Raw genomic sequence first — 19593 nt, 5'->3', positions numbered from 1 at the left:
TTTTTTTTAAAGATTTTATTTATTTATTTGAGAGAGAGAATGAGATAGAGAGAGAGAGCATGAGAGGGGGGAGGGTCAGAGGGAGAAGCAGACTCCCTGCTGAGCAGGGAGCCCGATGCGGGACTCGATCCCGGGACTCCAGGATCATGACCTGAGCCGAAGGCAGTCGCTTAACCAACTGAGCCACCCAGGCGCCCTGAAACCATAAAATTCTTAAAAGAAAACACAGGCAGTAATCTCTTGGTCACTGGACTTAACATTTTTCTGGATATGTTTCCTCAGGTAAAGGTGACAAAAGCAAATATTGCATTGGGACTACATCAAACTAAGAACTTTTGCATAATAAAGGAAACCATCAACAAAACAAAAAGGCAACCTACCAAATGGGAGAGGATATTTGCAAATGATACATCTGAAAAGGGGTTAATGTTCAAAATATATAAGGAATTCATAAAACTCAACACCAAAGAAACTAATAATCAGATTTAAAAATGGGCAAAGGACCTCAACAGACATTTTTTCAAAGAAGCCATACAAATAGTCAACAGATATATGAAAAGATGCTAAATATCACTAATCATAAGGGAAATGCAAATCAAAACCACAATGAGATATCACCTCACACCAATCAGAATGGCTAGTATCAAAAAGACAAGAATAAATGTTGGTGAGAATATGGAGAAAAGGAAACTCTCATGCACTGTTGGTAAGAATGTAAATTGGTGCAGCCACAATGGAAAATAGTATGGAGGTTCTTCAAAAAATTAAAAATTGAATGATCCAGTAGTTCCACTGCCAGGTATTTACCAAAGAAAATAAAAACACTAATTCAAAAAGATATATGCACCCCTATATTTACTGTAGCATTATTTACAATAGCCAAGATAAGGAAGCAATCTAAGTGTCCACTGATAGGTGAATAAATATGTCACACATACACACACAGAGGAATATTACTCAGCCATAAAAAAGAACAAAATCTTGCCATTTTGAAAACACAGACAGAGCTAGAGGGTATTATACTAAGTGAAATAAGTCAGGTAGAGAAAGGCAGATACCATATGATTTCACTTATATGTAGAATCTAAAAAAGAAGTTAACAAACAAAAACAGAAACAGACTAATTACAGAGAACAAACTGGTGGTTGCCAGAGGGGAGGAGGTTGGGGGGATGGGGAGAATAGGTGAAGGGGATTAAGAGTACAAATTTCCAGTTCTAAAATAAATGAGTCATAAAAAAGGGTACACCATAGGGAATATAGTCAATAATATTGTAATAACTTTGTATGGTGACAGATGGTAACAACACTAATCAATGGTGAGCATTGCATAATGTATAAAATTGTGGAACCACTATGTTGTACACCTGAAACTAATGTAACATTGTTCGTCAACTATACTTCAATTAAAAATATAAAATAAAAATAATTTTTTTAAAAAGAAAGTAACAGGCAATGGGCCAGCCTTGGTACATGGACCTCAGTTGTCCAATTACTGATGTAGAGGGTATTTTTACATGCTTCCTATGCTTCCCAGGGATTATGACTTCTTTAATTATCTGTTCAAATCTTTGGCTCATATTTAATTGGGTTATCTTTTTATTGATATAAGACCTGTGTCAAACTATGTATATTTGAAATATTTGTAATTCCCAGTCTATAGCTTGCCTTTCATTTTCCTAATAGTGTCTTTTGAGCAAAAAAGATTCTAATCTCAATGAAGCCCAATTTATCAAACTTTCCTTTTACGGATATCTTTATATCCTAAGAGATCTTTGCCTAACAAAGTCATAGATTTATTCATGAGTCTAAAAGTTCAAGGAGTTTCAGAGTTTTGGCTTTTAGATCTATAATCCAATTCAAAGATAATTTCTGTGTATGTGCGAGATAAGAATTCAGATTCTGGGGGGGGGGGGGGCAGTACTGAGTTCCTGAACCATTTGTTGAAAGATTCTATTATCCTTTAGTAGAACAAAACAAAACAACAAAACAAACACCAAAAACCAAAACTAAAACCTTATCCTTGAACAGGTAAAAGACTGTATGAATACTACATTTAACTATGTTAACTATGCTTTTTAAACCCTTGCATAACAGGGGCACTTAAGTGGCTCAGTCGGTTAAGGGTGGGACTCTTGATATTGGCTCAGGTCAGTATCTCAGGGTTGTGGGATCGAGCCCCATGACAGACTCTGCACTTAGTGTGGAGTCTGCTTCTTTTTCTCTGCCCCTCCTCCTGCTTGCACTCTCTCTCTAAAATAAATAAATAAATCTTTAAAGAATAAAATAAAATAAAAATCCTCACATAACATCAAACATTGACAGCTATGGTCATATAAATAAAGGAAATAAATAACATTTTAACTAACCCATATGGGGCCTTAAAGGAATGCAAAAACCAACTAACTGCTTCTCCATAACTGGCAACAAAAAATGTTATTTCAAGAATCTCTCTTAAGAGTTCTAAGCCACACAACTGAGAACAAACCTAGGAGCAAAAGTTAAGATTAATTCCCACCCAAATGTACCGTTTCAGGTGGTCTCAAGGTAGCAGTCATTAAATGCGCGAGAGTTGGATCGGTCTGAGGAAAATAGTAAATTAGTCTGTAGGCTCAATAACTATGAACAAATGAGATCTTTAGCTGTGATATTTTCACATATAACTGACTAGAGGCAAACAGAATGGAAATCCACATTTTTGAGGGAACTCTAGTAGCAAAAAATACCACAAACCTAACATCCTCTACCTGGGAAGCCCAAATCTGCACCAACAGGAAGCAAGGGGAGAATGCAGTACAGCCTACACTTAAGGGTACACTCTCGAACATTCACTGCAGATATAAACACAAAGCATAATGGATAAGGAATAATTCCCAAAGAGCAAAGTCAAGAGACTATGGAGGACAACGGACAAAGCCAATTTAGGATTCTACCAAGACCTTGCTGCACTTCCAAAAAAAGATGTCTTACTAATTAATTACTGTAAGGACCTATCATGTGTATCTAATTTTTTTTTTCCCAGTGGGAGTTTTTATTGTAGCTTTGCTGTCTCTACTCTTATGTATACATACAAGAAACAAGAGGTTAAGAGGGTTGGAAAACTTGTCTATTTATTTATAGGTCACCACATCATAATGAATGATATCTGGACCTGACTGAAAGGACATTACTCCACCTAATGAATATGACTTTGAATTGTCATCCTTGAGGAATGGATGTGTTTTCTCTATGAGAAGGGAGTGTATGGATATTTGGGTGACCAAAGAGGCAAACCAAACAGACTGCTTATTTTCCCTCATTATCTAGTCTCCTCTTTTTTGATAAAAGAACCTGTTCAATTTTAGCCAAGCTCATGGTAGCTCATATTTCCCAGCCTTACCAGCAATTAGTTGTGAGTATGTCACTAGGTCCCTGACAATCAGATGTGAGCCAAATTAATTCATGCAACCTCTGGTCTTGACATTAAAAAATGTTTATGTGTTAAAACCAGATGAACAACTCGTGAATAAATTTCAACAGTGCAGGCAAGGGCAACATTCTAGGGGATAGCAAAGCCAACAGGTCCCTGCAAAACCCTGTGAAACATACCTAATCCTTGACTATGAAATGAAAGAAATATAAATTCTACCCTTTCATGTTGAGGTCTTCTTGCTAATACACCTTAGCATATAACTTAACTAATGTACCCCTCCCTCAAAATTATTTTATGCTATAAGAATCATTTAGGTTAACAAGTTCTCATTTAAAATGTTCATTGCCGGGGCGCCTGGGTGGCTCAGTTGGTTAAGCGACTGCCTTTGGCTCAGGTCATGATCCTGGAGTTCCAGGATCGAGTCCCTTATCAGGCTCCCTGCTCAGCGGGAAGTCTGCTTCTCCCTCTTACCCTTCCCCCTCTCATGTGCTCTCTCTCTCTCTCATTCTCTCTCTCAAATAAATAAAATCCTTAAAAAAAAAAAAATGTTCATTGCCAGGGCACCTGGGTGGCTCAGTCGTTAAGTGTCTGCCTTCGGCTCAGGTCATGATCCCAGGGTCCTGGGATTGAGCCCTGCATCAGGCTCCCTGCTCAGCCAGGAGCCTGCTTCTCCCTCTCCTGCTCCCCCTGCTTGTGTTCCCTCTCTAGCTGTCTCTCTGTGTCAAATAAATAAAAATCTTTAAAAAAATAAACAAAAATAAATAAAATGTTCATTGCCTTTAAGATTATGCCTCATTGACATACAGCTTAACAACATTAATATTCTACCACCTAGTTGTATACACACACAGAAAAAATAAAAAAGCAAACAAAAATAAAAAAAAAAAACCAGCTGTGAACTCTACAAAATTTTGGCATGGTGATAAACTAAGTTAAGGCGTGGGGTTTAGAATGCCCAAGGACAATCTGAGACTGGAACTTGAAAAGACATTAGAAATGAAAGGGAACAAGAATAATCATAATATAGTGTATAATTCTGCCTAGAATTCTGGCAGTATCCAGTGTGTCAATTGCCTAAACTGAAAATTTCAGTATAAGTTTAAAAGAATTCACACATCAAATTGGCAAATTTAGGCTTGTTCCCCTACCACCTATCTGCCCCATCTCCCCAGCCAAAGAAATGAAGAGAGAGTAAGAGAGTTTAGGGAATATTTATGCATAGTATCAAAACAACCCCTTTTCTCTTTTTTTTTAAGATTTTTTATATTTATTTGAGAGAGAGAGAACATGCATGAGCAGGGGGAGGGGCAGAGGGGGAAGCAGACTCCCCGCTGAGCAGGGAGCCCTATGTGGGACTCAATCCCAGGACCTTGGGATCATGACTGAGCTGAAGGCAGCCGCTTAACTGACGGGCAACCCGGGCACCCCAAAGCCCCCTTTCTCTTGTATGGAAAGAATTTTGAAAGTTAATGTTCTGCTAAATAGTCTTAACTGTGTTTTTAAAATCCTTGCATAACATCAAACATTGACAACTAGGAACATATAATAAATGAATTTTTTAACTAATCAAAACATATATGCTAAAGGAATAGTCTGAAGTTAGGCATGTCAGCAGTTTAACAAGCACTGTGTGTGTGTGTGTGTGTGTGTGTAGGTGTGCAATGTCTCTTTCGTTCAGGAAGCCAAACCACTACACAGTGTTTCCAAACTATACAGTGCACAAAGGCCCAGCTGAAAGTACAAGTAGTGCTAAAATCCAGCAAGAATTCTACATTTTAAACGTGCAGCTACGAATCTAAATCTGCCCAGAAGAAGAAGCACATCTTTCTTTTGCACAAAAACAGGCTAGTGGTGGTCTTGCAAGCCACTATGATGGGCACTGAAAAGAAACGAGATAAAAAATGAACAGACTACACTCGTTACTCAAAGTGAGTACCACAAAACTGTAATTGAGTACAGGTATTTCTGCTCAGTAAAATAAAAATAGCTGAACTTTTGGAGAAAACAGAATTAGAGCCAGACAACTCAAAATCAATGGAATTTTAAAATCTGAGTTCTAACAAAATAATAACAATCCTTATAAAAATATTAGTGCAGTTTTGTATCAAGAATAAGTCAGTCCACCCTTTAAAGTTTCATATCCTGGAGCTCATACTTCTTTTGATGTGGGTCCTTAAAGACATTCACTTCTAATAGAGACCAGTTTGGGGTTTTTTTTAAGATTTTATTTATTTGACAGAGAAAGGCACAGCGAGAGAGGGAACACAAGCAGGGGGAGTGGGAGAGGGAGAAGCAGGCTTCCCACTAAGCAGGGAGCCTGATGTGAGGCTCGATCCCAGGACCCTAGAATCATGACCTGAGCCGAAGGCAGACGTTTAACGATTGAGCCACCCAGGTACCCTGAGACCAGTTTAATAGAAATTAAAAATATCATCTAGAGATAGCCTTCTTCATCAGTAATTTCTTTTAAACACAAGGGAACTATCTTCACAATTTCTGCAAAGCAACCTGCAACTTCTTCAGATCTTTTAACATAGCAGAATATTTTAAGCCAATAAACTAGCAACTTACTGCACTATAGGAAGGTTACTTTTACAGAATTTCTGGCATTTTTCTTATACCACTAAGGATTTCTCTATAGTTGTGAAAAGGCTTGCCCCTGATCATTCCAAAACATTAACGTGTTTGAAGTGCTTGAAAAAAAACCCACATCAAATTTGTCATTATACTGACATCATTTGCCTATATACCAAATGTTAAAAGTTTTTCAGAGAGAAGGAAAATTACACAGGTCAGAAACAGATCTACATAAAGAGAGAAAGAACACTGGAGAATAAGTGAAGATAAAATACTAACTTTATTTTTCTTACACTTAATGGATCTAACAGGTAACAAACCTGTTCAAAATAGTAATAGCAACAATTTAATACATTATGCATGTGCTCATGCATATGTGTATGCTTATATATGCCTATATATGCTATGTATGAGTGAAAGGAATAACAGATACAAAAAATGAGAGGAAAGAATTAGGATTGTCATTATAAGGTACCTACAGGGTTCTTTGAAAGAAAACTTGGATTAACTATAAATGTAACCACTAAAAAGAAGGCATTTTTTTTAAGATTTATTTATTTATTTGAGAGAGAGAGAGTGCATATGCATATGTGAGCAGAGGGAGAGGGAGAGAATCTTAAGCAGACTCCCCATTGAGTGTGGAGCTGACACAGGGCTCCTGTGCCAAACTCAAGAGTCGGATGCTTAACCAACTGCGACACCCAGGTGCATTACCACTAAAAAGAGTTTTTTAAAAAGTATAATTGATATTCTAAGAAAGGAAAAAAAGTGGAATCATATAAAATGTTCAGTTAAAACCCAAAAGTCAGAAAAAGTGTGGAAGACAAAAATAGGCACAAAGAACAAGGGCAACAAATAGAAAACAGTGACAAATATAGTAGGATATTAACCTACTACATCAGTAATCACTTTAAACATCAATGGTCTAACTATACCAATTAAAAGACAGTGATTGTCAGAGTGGATCAAAAAACAAGACCTAACTATATGTTATCCATAAAAAACCAACTTTAATATAAAAACACATACAGGGGGCGCCTAGGTGGCTCAGTTGTTAAGCGTCCGCCTTCGGCTCAGGTCATGATCCCAGGGTCCTGGGATCGAGCCCCGCATCGGGCTCCCTGCTCAGCGGGAAGCCTGCTTCTCCCTCTCCCACTCCCCCTGCTTGTGTTCCTGCTCTCGCTATCTCTCTGTCAAATAAATAAAATCTTTTTGGGGCGCCTGGGTGGCTCAGTCGTTAAGCGGCTGCCTTCAGCTCAGGTCATGATCCCAGGGTTCTGGGATCGAGCCCCACGTCGGCCTCCCTGCTCCGCGGGAAGCCTGCTTCTTCCTCTCCCACTCCCCATGCTTGTGTTCCCTCTCTCGCTGTGTCTCTTTCTATCAAATAAATAAATAAAATCTTTAAAAAATAAATTAATTAATTAAATAAAATCTTTTTAATAAATAAATAAAAATAAAAATCTAAAACCAATCACCCAAGCTTCCACTTCAGGAAACTAGAAAAAGAAGAGTATATTAAACCCAAAGTAACTAGAAGGAAAGAAATAATAAAAACTAGAGAAATCAATAAAACTGAAAATACAAAATTGAGAAAATCAACAAAACCAAAAAAAAAATGTTTCTTCTTAAAGATCAATAAAATCAATAAGTCTCTAGGCAGACTAAATAGAAAAAAAAGATGACACAAACTCCTAACATTAGAAAGGAAAGAGGAACTATCACCACAGATCCTATGGACATTAAAAGGATAATAAAGGAATATTATGAACAACTCTAAGTCCAGAAATTTGATAACCTAGATGAAATGGGCCAATTCCTTGAAATGCACAATCTACCAAAACTCATACAAGAAGAAATAGACAGGGAAGTGGGTAGAGGGGTGAATTAAATAGGTAATGGGGATTAAGAAGTGCAGTTGTGATAAGCACTGGGTATTATATGGAAGTGCTGAATCACTATACTGTACACCTGAAACTAATGTTACACTGTATATTAAATAACTGGAATTTAAATAAAAACTTAAAAAAAAATACTCCTGGGTTTGTTATAAATAAAATATGTAAATTTTAAAAAGTTAGAAATAGACAACCTGAATAGCCGTATATCTATTACAGAAACTGGATCAGGGGTACCTGGGCGGCTCAGTCAGTTAAGGGTCTTTGTTTCAGCTCAGGTCATGATCTCCTGGTCGTGGATCGAGCCCCGAGTCAGGCTCTGAGCTCAGGGTGGAGTCTGCCTCAGATTCTCTCTCCCTCTCCCTCTTACTCACTCTCAATCCCCCTTTCAAAGAGATAAATAAAAAAAAAAAAATCTTTTAAAAAAATAAATTGGATCAATATTTAATAGCCTTCCAAAAGATAAAGTACCAGGCCTAAATAGGTTAACTGGTAAATTCTACTAAAAATTTAAGAAAGAAATTTTACCAATCCTCTAAAATCTCTTTCAGAAGATAGAGGCAGAGGGACTACTTCCTAACTCATTCTTTGAGGCCAGCATTACCCTAATAACAAAACCAAAGACATTACAAAGAAAACTACAGATCATTATCTCCCATGAAGATAGCTGCAAAAATCCTCAACAAAATATTAGCAAATTAAATTCAACAATGTATAAAAAGACTTGTATACCATGACCAAGTGGGATTTATCCCAGGTATGCAAGACTAGCTCAATATTCAAAAATCAATTAATATAATCCATCACATCATCTTATCAATAGATACACAAAAAGCATTTCACAAAATTCAACACCTATTCAGGATAAAAACTCTCAGTTTTACTAAAAAAACAAAACAAACTCTCAGTTAACTAGGAATACAGAGAATTTCCTCAACCTGCCAAAAACCTACAGCTACATCATATTTTTAATGGTGAGAAACCAGAAGTTTTCCCACTAAGATTAAGAACAAGGCAATATATCCCCCTCACTTCACATTTTTCAACATCATAGTAGAAACCCTAGCTAATGCAATAAGAAAAGGAAATAAAAGAAACACAAGGTGTGTAAGGAAGAAATAAAACTTTTTGTTCACAGATGACATGATTATCTATAGAAAAATCCAGAAGAATTACACACAAAAACCCCTGCAACTAATAAGTGATTATAGCAAGGTTGCAGGATACAAAGTTAATATACAAAAGTCAACTGCTTTCCTACATACCAGCAATATACAAGTGGAATCTGAATTAAAAACATATTACCATTTACATTAGCAAACTCATAAATGAAATACTTAGGTATAAGTCTTACAAAATATACGCAAGATCCATATGAGAAAAACTTTAAATCTCTGATGAAAGATATCAAAGAACTAAATATTCAGTATTCAAAGATACAATATTGTTAATGTCAGCTTTTTACAACTTGATTCAATGAAATCCCAATCAATTCTGTCTATATCTTATTTCTCAACAATAATAAAATGGACAACCCAATTAAAAAATAGGCAGAGATCTGGATACCTCACCAAAGAACATACAGATATGGCAAGTAAGCATATTAAAAAATGCTCAACATTGTATGTCATTAGCGAATTGCAAATTAAAGCAACAGTAAGATACCACTACACACCTAGTGGAATAACCAAAATCCAACCCTAACATCAAATGCTGACGAAGATGTGAAGCGATAGCAATCTCATTCACTGTTCATTGGAATGCAATGTATAGCCACTTTGGAAGAAAGTTTGGCAACTTCTTACAAAACTAAATATACTCTTACCATACAATCCAGCAATTGCACTTCTTGGTATTTACCCAAATAAACTGAAAATTTATGTCCAACAAAAACCTGCACATAAGTATTTATAGCAGTTTTATTCATAATTTCCAAAGCCTGGAAGTAACCAAGACATCCTTCAACAGGTGAATAGATAAGTAAACTGTGGTACATCCAAACAACAGAATATTATTCAGCACTAGAAATATGCTATCAAGTCAGGAAAATACATCAAGAAAACTTAAGTGCATATTACTAAGTGAAAGGAGGCAATGTGAAAACGCTACACACTGTATGATTCCAACCCTGTGACTCTAGAAAAGGCAAAACTATGGAGACAGTAAAAAGATTAGTGGTTGTCAGGGATTGGAGGGAGGGAAGGATAAATAGGCAGAACACAGAGGATCTGTAGGGCAGTGAAACTCTTCTGTATGATACTACGATGGTAGATATATGTCATATATGTTTATCCAACCCATAGAGTATGTAACACCAAAAGCGAACCCTACTGTAAACTATGGACTTTGAGTGATAATGTGTCTATACAGTACCACTGTGGTAGGGGATGGAGGGCTCCCTGCTCAGCAGGGAGTCTGCTTCTCCCCCTCCCTCTGCCCCTCCACCCCATTCATGCACGCACGCACTCTCTCTCTCTCTCAAATAAATAAAATCTTAAAAAAAAAATAGACTGCCAATTAACACCAAAGTAAAAACTCAAAGAAATTTGAATATATGGGGACTAATTTGGGGAAACAAAGAGACTTTTCTCTCCATACCCAAGACACCTGGGTGATTTGGAAGATACTCTCAGGTTTCCTCAAATAAAACAAGACTTAACCTTATGTTTCTTCCTTTTTTACAACTTTGGAGGATCAGAATATGTCTGTGTCAAAATCTGTGAGTTTTCTCATATGTATCCTAGATGAAAGTAACTGATCGTTTCCCAGATGAAACGAAATGTTAGAACTCTAAGGTTTTACCACCAGATGAGAGGGAACATAATTGTAGCAGTCTGTCAGTGACCCCACCTATATCCCCTGACACTTACCAGTTCAGCACACAAAGACCTGACTTCCAAACGCTAGCACCTGCATTTCTTTGACCCAGGGCTTTTTTTGTTGTTGCTTGAACCTGATTTGTCACCCAAGTGGCAGAAGAAAAGGGTGAGGGATTTGACACAACCAGGAACAGACTTCACTTAGTAACTGTGACCTGCTGTACAAATACACCAGTTTCCTCACCTCTCAAATTAACTCAAGCATGTATTTGACACTGGCTCCCCAAGTTTCTCATGGAATAATTAAGCTCCAGTCTCTCACAATACTAAATTGCTTGATAAGACACTCTTTATTAGCTTTCAAATCAGTACCTTATTATGTATAGACACTTTATATTTAACGTTTCATCTAATTATCTCCAGAACTCTTTAAGGTAGATCAAAGAGGAATCTGATTCAAAGGTTTAAGAATAATATTAACCTCAGGGCACCCGTCTTGCTTAGTCAGAAGAGCATGTGACTCTTGATCTCAGACCAGTGAGTTGAAGCCCCAGATTGGGTATAGAGATTACTTAAAAAAAATTAAAAATCTTAAAAAAATAATAATAATATTAATCTTTGCTCAGGGTCACAGAGCAAGCCATGTATGACTCTAACACAAGGAGGTCCAAAATCTGTGCTGCTTCACCAAAGGAACAGATACTGGGGGTGGTTCTGTTCTTATTATAGTATAAGGATTAAATCTCAAACCAACAAAAACCCTAAAATCCTATTTCCTTTCCAAAGGAAAATGGCTTTAAAAAATTTTTTCTAAGGTACACTAGTCTCTCAACCACAAGTTATTTTTAAGATAATTAGTAATGGCATTATGAATTAATCCATTGCCTACATTTTTGGAGGGAAAAGGGGCAAGTCAAATACATATTTAAAATAACAATGGTGGGGCGCCTGGGTGGCTCAGTTGTCAAGCGTTTGCCTACGGCTCAGGTCATGATCTCAGGGTCCTGGGATCAAGCCCCGCATCGGGCTCCCTGCTCGGCGGGAAGCCTGCTTCTCCCTCTCCCACTCCCCCTGCTTGTGTCCCCTCTCTTGCTGTGTCTCTGTCAAATAAATAAATAAAATCTTAAAAAAAAAAAAAAAAACGGGGGGGCACCTGGGTGGCTCAGTCGTTAAGCGTCTGCCTTCGGCTCAGGTCATGATCCCAGAGTCCTGGGATCGAGCCCGGCATCGGGCTCCCTGCTCAGTTCGAAGCCTGCTTCTCCCTCTCCCACTCCCCCTGCTTGTGTTCCCTCTCTGTGTCTCTCTCTGTCAAATAAATAAATAAAATCTTTAAAAAAATTTAAACTTAAAAAAGGCATTTATAATAATATAATCTAAGGTTTTTAAGATAAATATATTTTACTTACCAATTTTTAAAAGTTACAAATGGTAAGTATTATAATAAAACAGTTACTTTTAAAGGTCTATCTTTTGTCATGTTGTATTTCATTCATTCATTCATTGAATACATACTCAGTGCTGGTTCTAAGATGTATAAGATACTTTTTTTTTTTTTTAAGATTTTATTTATTTGACACAGAGAGAGAGAGAGCACAAGTAGGCAGAGCGGCATGCAGAGGGAGAGGGAGAAGCAGGCTCTCCACTGAGCAGGGAGCCCGACGCGGGGCTCGATCCGACGACCCTGGGATCATGATCTGAGCAGAAGGCAGTCGCTTGACCAACTCAGCCACCCAGGCACCCCTATAAGATACATCTTGTGGCCAGTTTAGTACTAGAGACAAAGGAAGAAAGTGGGGGAAATAAAGTAAAAATAAACTACAGAATGGAAGAAGAAAAGATAAACCTATATGGAGAGAAATTTCATAGATTGCCAACCACAATTTTTATATCTTCAAAACTGCATATTCAAATACAGAAAAATTCATTTAGTCAACATATACCAAAAAAAAAAAAACCACTAAAAAGTAGACAATGCTAGGCAGTGATACAATGACAGAAAAAGTGGTATTTGCTCTTAAGTTACTTAAAATTAAGTTGAAGTCAACTGTAGTATTTGCCACTGTAGACCTTATAATTAAATTGAGAAGTCTATTCATATTCAGTAGATATAAAAAAAATTTAATTGTGTTAGCACTCACTTAAAAATTTAGGTCCAAAAAATACATATTTTTACCTATTTTATGTTTAAGGTTTAATTCCGAACTTCATTCATTAAAAATATTCATCTAGGGACGCCTGGGTGGCTCAGTTGGTTAAGCAGCTGCTTTCGACTCAAGTCATGATCCCAGGGTCCTGGGACTGAGTCCCGCATCGGGGTCCCCGCTCATCAGGGAGCCTGCTTTTCCTCCTGCTTGTGCTTTCTGACAAATAAATAAAATCTTTAAAATAAATAAATAAATAAAAATATTCATCTACATTTGAAAAATCAATTTCCAGAAATGTAAAGAAAAATAAACTTAAAAAAATAATAAACTTAAAAAAAACCTTATAGCAGAATAAATGTATTAAATTATTGAGTGAACTTAAACTGAAACAGCACTAATTCCAGTTTAAAAAAACAGAAACCATTTTTACATTTACATAAAAGATACAAATACTTAAAAGTTGTGTTATTCTCAAAATTCAGTAAGCATCAAAATTAATAAAATGTTGAGAAACAATCTTTTCTACACGAAATCTCTTCACATTAGTAAAAATATTCAAAACAAAGTTAATATCCAATTTTGCCAGAGGTATATAAAATCAAGAAATGCAAATAGAGTTCAAATAGCAAAAAACAAACACAAAAACCTAAACAATTATCAAATAATTCAGTGAACTAAAGAAATCAAGTAATTATTATATGACTTTTGTATTACTGATTTGAATTGATCAGATGAGTATAACCTGAGAATCTAGAATATAGATATGAGCTTTAATAACCTAATATTAAATGGTCAATAACGCAAAATGCTAAAAGTATATATCTTAATATTAAACTTCTTAGATTCTTTATTTTCCTAAAATGCATGTCTGGTGTTCCTGAGCCTTCCAGCTGATTACAAAAAAAAAGAAAGATAGAATGAGAAATAAACTTTCAAAGCCTGAACCCAATCTGTTTCCAGACTACTTTACTTCAATTTTCATCAATAAACTGGTGACGCTGACAAGAAAAGAAATGAGACGAATATTGCTTGATGCTTTGTATAAAAATTTTTTTAATAGTTCGAATCTCTCTATTTGTGTATGTTTTATATAAATGTCTAAAATTAGTGTTCTCTGACTAAATTCAAGGAGTAAATGCAAATCTTTTTTTTTTTTTTTAAAGATTTTATTTATTTATTTGACAGAGAGAGATAGCGAGAGAGGGAACACAGGCAGGGGGAGTGGGGGAGGGAGAAGCAGGCTTCCCGCAGAGCAGGGAGCCGGATGCGGGGCTCGGATGCGGGGCTCGATCCCAAGACCCTGGGATCATGACCTGAGCCGTAGGCAAACGCTTAACAACTGAGCCACCCAGGCGCCCCGAGTAAATGCAAATCTTAAAATGTCTTGACCAATCTGTAATCATATGCTTGGTATATAAGATTTTTTTTTTTTAAGGTTTAAAATGTGGTTTCCATCCTTACTAGGTATTGGGTTATTAAGACTAATAAGTATATTAGCAAGTCACATAGGACAAAATATGATTTAATGATAAATTGTATGGCAGATTAAGTACTATAGGAGATCAATGAAAGAAAATCCTAATGAAGGTCAAAATAGTCTAGGAAGACATGATTTTCTGATTTTTGTTTCTAGCTTAAGAGTCAAACCTGCCCATTAGCTGTCCTCAACAACAACAAAAAGTAAGTAATTTACTAAATTTATCTACTAATAAATTAAATTTCTTCAAAAGCATTATAAATATAAAAATTGGTAAATTTCTGGACTTCTTTCAGAGCACATGTGCTTAATAATTCTTGTGGCTAAAAGCATCAATGAATTCTAGGTTGACAAAGTTGCATGGCCCAATAGCAAGAACATTGGTTTGAAGTCTTCCACACATGGACAATAATCCTAGCTCCATCAATTATTTGGCTTTTTGACCATGGGTAAGTTACTTAACCATGCAGACTATTTCTTCTTAAATAAGGATAACAACAATCACCTCCCATGGTTGTTGAAAGGATTAAATAATATATCATATGTAAATATCACAATGCCAGAAAAAAATACGTGCTCAGTATTAGCTCCCACATTCAAATACATTTCAAACATAGTGATAACAGAACACCAAAAGACTGAAATGCCCACTTTGTTTTATTTTATTCTTTACCACAGAAATTGATATACTGACCTTCTATTTATTAGTAAAAATTAATGTGTTCAGCTTCTAATTCTGTAATAATTCTCACTCATCTTTGACAATTTGATAAAAATGATGGACTTTTTCATCCCAAAATATATACATGGTATTTTGCATCAAGTTAGGGACATTAACAGATTCCCCAAAGCTAGATTAAAAACTATGTTCTACCTGGCTATTTAAAAAAACTTAATTCAAATTAAATAAAATTTAAAAATTCAGTTCCTCAGATACACTGGCCACATTTCAAGTGCTCAACAGACACATGAGTCTATTTGATAACACAGATATAGAACATTTTTATCATCTCAGAAAACTTCTATCAGATAGGGCTATTCTGGAGTATTAACACAATGTGATACACAAAACTACTTTACCTCTGTTTTTGTTGTTTTGTTTGAAGTATATTCTCAAGAGAGTAGAGACTGAATATTTTGCCCACAACCGAATCCCCAACGTCCAACACATAATAAGCATTCAATAGGTATCTAATAGCTGACATTATAATTTCGTTTTGGTTATATTAATCCAGCAAAAATTGACTAAGTTGGTAAAGACCAGAGCTGAAAAGTATGAACTCAATGAGTATATAAATACTGTAGTTAAAGGGAAAAAAAAAGGAGATCAACTTAGATATACTCTCAACTGATAACTCCTAAAGCCTAAAGCCAATGTGGGCTCCCCATGTGCAGACTAAATTTTTTGAATTTTGGCTAAAATACTTAAGCAAAATGTTAAGCCTTGTCCATAGCCTATTCTATTCAAGAATGGGAGAAATGCTTACTTCTAGCTAAAGAGCTTTCATTATCCCTTTATGGTTTTTCCTAGATAGAGCAGTTGAGTAACTTTTTTTCAATAGTATGTATATATTTACGCACAGTAGTTTAACAAAATATTTTAAAAATTCACCAAAGTTTTATGTCTTAAAGATTATGGCACTAAAATTTTAGAAAATCTACTTCCTTTTAATGTATCATGAAATCAAGACAAAACTGAGGCTATACACAGAACAGTAAAAGGTCTAATAATAATTTTGCACTTACACTGCCACATTTTTTCTAACGGTATATTCATCCAAATCGTCATCAGAGCTGCTATCAGTTGCATCAGAATCCAGACCTTCTTCAACATGAGACAACAGCCCTGTAGCAGACAGTGCAAATCTTTGGATTTCTGCAGCTGTACACCGTGCAAAGCCATTTTTTGTATCACTCCACAATTTATTCTCTGCAGTCAACATGTTGACTTCTGGCTTAATTTCAGTGCATTTAGGTAAACTGCTATCCAAAACTGTGGTAGGTTCATGAAAGATCTTCATTTGAGGGAGTTGATGTTTCAGAGAAAATTTCATTTGTTGACCATAGTGCTTAACAACATGCTTTGCCAGAAGCATCTGTAAATGTTTCTGAGTTCTTCTAGCCTGGCTAAGTAAAATTTTCTGTTTGCTTACACAATGAAGTAAACGAGCGTTCACTTCCTCCTCTTTTTCAGCAGCTGAGAAACTAATAGGCACATTTGAGTGGCCAGGCCCAATTTTCTTTTGAGCACAGTGCAATAAACCCTTTTTAATTTCAGCATCAGTAACTTTATCCAAAAGTGCACTCTTTTGGTACCATTTGCAGTTTTGCAGTTGTACTTTATCTACATTAGTGTCTTTGGTTATATTTGAATCCAAAATAATTTGTACATCTGTCATGCACTGGCTTGTGGTATCTGACAGAAGTTCCTTTTTGGTGAACTCTTCAGAATGAGAATGACAGATTTTACTAAGCTGAATATTGCTGCCATTACACAGTAGGTTTTTCAGCTTATTACAATTGGGTTCCCCTAGTTTCCTTTGTTTGTAATTCTCACTGTATTTATTTAATGTAGAATTAGAACTCATTAAAAGAACTGTCTGATAATGTTTTGAAGACTGAGAGGAGCCAAAATGTTTTAAATTCACAAAGTTAGTGTTAAGAGTAGGTTCAGGAGTTGGAAATCCCAGCATCTGAGACAAAGTGTCTCCTTTGAGCTTTTCATCTACAGTTCTTGGACTTTCCATGCATAGCATCTTGTCAGACTCCATGGTACTTGGTAAAGATGAAAAGCAGATACCCTTTGTTGCTGCCTCCCTCAGAGCTGGGGTCATGGCGAATCCTGCAGGTAATTACTGGAAACCTAAAATAATGTAAAAATAAATGATCAAATATCTAGGAAAAAGGCTCATGCTTACACTTTTACCAAGGGCAACATTTTCAATGCTTCTGATTAAAATGTGAATGGAACCAAACTCCTCCTTTATTTCCCAACTCCTAACAATATCTCTCTTCTTTCTTAATTCATAAGGAATCCAACAAAGACTAAACTATTCTTTACTCCGACTGTGGGCCCAATACCAAAAACTCCAATTAAGGTTGCACACTACCTAGCCCAATAAGTATGAGACAAATACTTGTGAATGTACCTCAACTGTACTTCAAGATTCTTTTTTTTTTTTTTTTTTAACAATGTTTAGTGAAAGGCAAAAGAAAAAAATTCCAACCTGGAATCTGGGAATTATATTTGAAAATGTGACTCAATCCCATACTTTCAGCCAAAGTAAGAACTACTTATCTTTATAAAATATAAGCTGCTCAAAACCTCCATTTCTCAAATTTCACAATCTGAACAGTATAAATATTAACTAAAATAAGCTATATAATATCAGAAGATGTAAGTAACTGAACTACAAGCAAAAAAGTATAATTTCACATTAAAAATAATGATAGCAAAAACTTGCTTAATCTTCAATGCACAAAAATTTTTCGTGAAAAAGTATCTGCAATATTTTTTTCCCTTTTCACAAACAGATAATCATAAGTTATCATTATAAAAGCTGTTACTCCTGCCTGGAAAATAGTGGGGACTGTAACAGATGACTGCTAAAAAATTAATCCCATAATTAAACAAATTTCATTGTATCATATCAAAGGAAAAAGTGTAAAACCATACAGTCTGATTCATTGAAAAAGTTAATCGTCTACCATTGAAAATTATGAAGACTAAATAGTGAAAAAAAATTTATACCATTAAAAATTAGGAGTTTTGTAAGATACTCTGGAATGATACTCTGTAATTTCTGTTTCAATACATGATTGTTAATAGTCATTTAAATGGCCATACTCCCATACTTTATGTCCCAGGTGCTAACTGTAACTCTATAACCTTCATTTTTATGTGAAAACACAAAACCAAAAGGGGATTCTTTACAAAGACTAGCAAGAATGATAAAAGGAATAAAAGGCACAAAGGCTCTAATGCAGTTACAAAAAAAATACACAGGGTTAAAAGCAAGTTATAGACTAGGAGAAGACTTAGACAATATATATAATAAAAAAGAATTCATACCCAGAATACATAAAGAACTCCTACAAATGAGCAAACTGGTCAGACACTTCACAGATGACATCCAAAAGATCATTAAACATATCATCAATCTTACTAGTAATGAAGGAATTATAGATTAATAAAGCAAGAGGCCAGTTTTCCAATCACTAAATTGAAAATAATGTTTTAGGGGCACCTGGGTGGCTCAGTTGGTTAAGCATCTGCCTTCGGCACAGGTCATGATCTCGGGGTCCTGGGATCGAGCCCTGCACTGGGCTCCCTGCTCAGTGGGGAGTCTGCTTCTCCCTCTCCCTCTGCCTCTCCACCCCACGCATGCTCTGTCTCTCTCCTCTCAAATAAATAAAATCTTTAAAAAAAAAAAGAAAAGAAAAAGAAAAGAATGCTCTAAGTCTGAAATATCACTTATGACAAGATTTCCCACATCTGTTTGGACTATAAGTTGATTCAGGAATTTGACAATAATGTAGAAAATGAATTTGTCATAGGTGCACAAGAGAGCACTGTTTGTTAACAGCAAACTATGCTTTCAAAGCAATCTAGATATCTAACAATAAGAGAATGGATAATGAAACATGATGGAATACTATACAGCAGTTAAAAAGAATGACCTAAATCTAAATATACAAATATGGACAAACCTCAAAAAGAATATAAAGGTTTTTTTTAATGGTACAGTATGCTACCAAATAAATAAAATATAAACACAAGCTCTCTTTGCTCCATCTACTGTGAGAATGAAGACCATTCTCAGCAATCAGACTGTCAACATTCCAGAAAATGTCAACATCACTCTGAAGGGATGCACTGGCATTGTGAAGGGTCCCAGAGCATCAATGCAGGACTCAATCTCAGGGCGCCTGAGTGGCTCAGTCAGTTAAGTGTCTGCCTTTGGCTCAGGTCATAATCTCCAGGTCCTGGGATCGAGCCCCACATCGGGCTTTGTTAAAAACAAAGACAGCAGGGTGCCTAGGGTGGCTCAGTCGTTAAGCATCTGCCTTCTGCTCAGGTCATGATCCCAGGGTCCTGGGATCAAGTCCCACATTGGGCTCCCTGCCCGGCGGGAAGCCTGTTTCTCCCTCTCCCAGTCCCTCTGCTTGTGTTCCTGCTCTTGCTATCTCTGTCTCTGTCAAATAAATAAAATCTTTTAAAAAAAAGACATCAGAAAATTTTTGGATGTTTTCTATGCTTCTGAAAAAGG

The 19593-nt window shown here is 36.0% G+C and overlaps 1 protein-coding gene across 11 annotated transcripts in view; it reads right to left on the bottom strand.

The window, feature by feature from the left end:
* Positions 1-19593, bottom strand: part of KANSL1L (KAT8 regulatory NSL complex subunit 1 like) — a 148875-nt gene that overhangs the window by 114641 nt on the left and 14641 nt on the right. For all 11 annotated transcript variants that reach the window (XM_081813714.1, XM_081813712.1, XM_081813711.1 and 8 more), the window contains exon 2: positions 16070-17186. In XM_081813714.1, coding sequence (XP_081669840.1) covers positions 16070-17157 — 1088 coding nt within the window. In that variant the 5' untranslated portion in view covers positions 17158-17186. The remainder of the gene's footprint in view (positions 1-16069; positions 17187-19593) is intronic.

This window comes from Leptonychotes weddellii, chromosome 3, assembly GCF_054177405.1.
Source record: "Leptonychotes weddellii isolate Sample4059 chromosome 3, ASM5417740v2, whole genome shotgun sequence".
NCBI lineage: Eukaryota > Metazoa > Chordata > Mammalia > Carnivora > Phocidae > Leptonychotes > Leptonychotes weddellii.
Note: the sequence above shows the minus strand (reverse complement) of the source record. Positions and strands in the feature narration are given on the sequence as shown.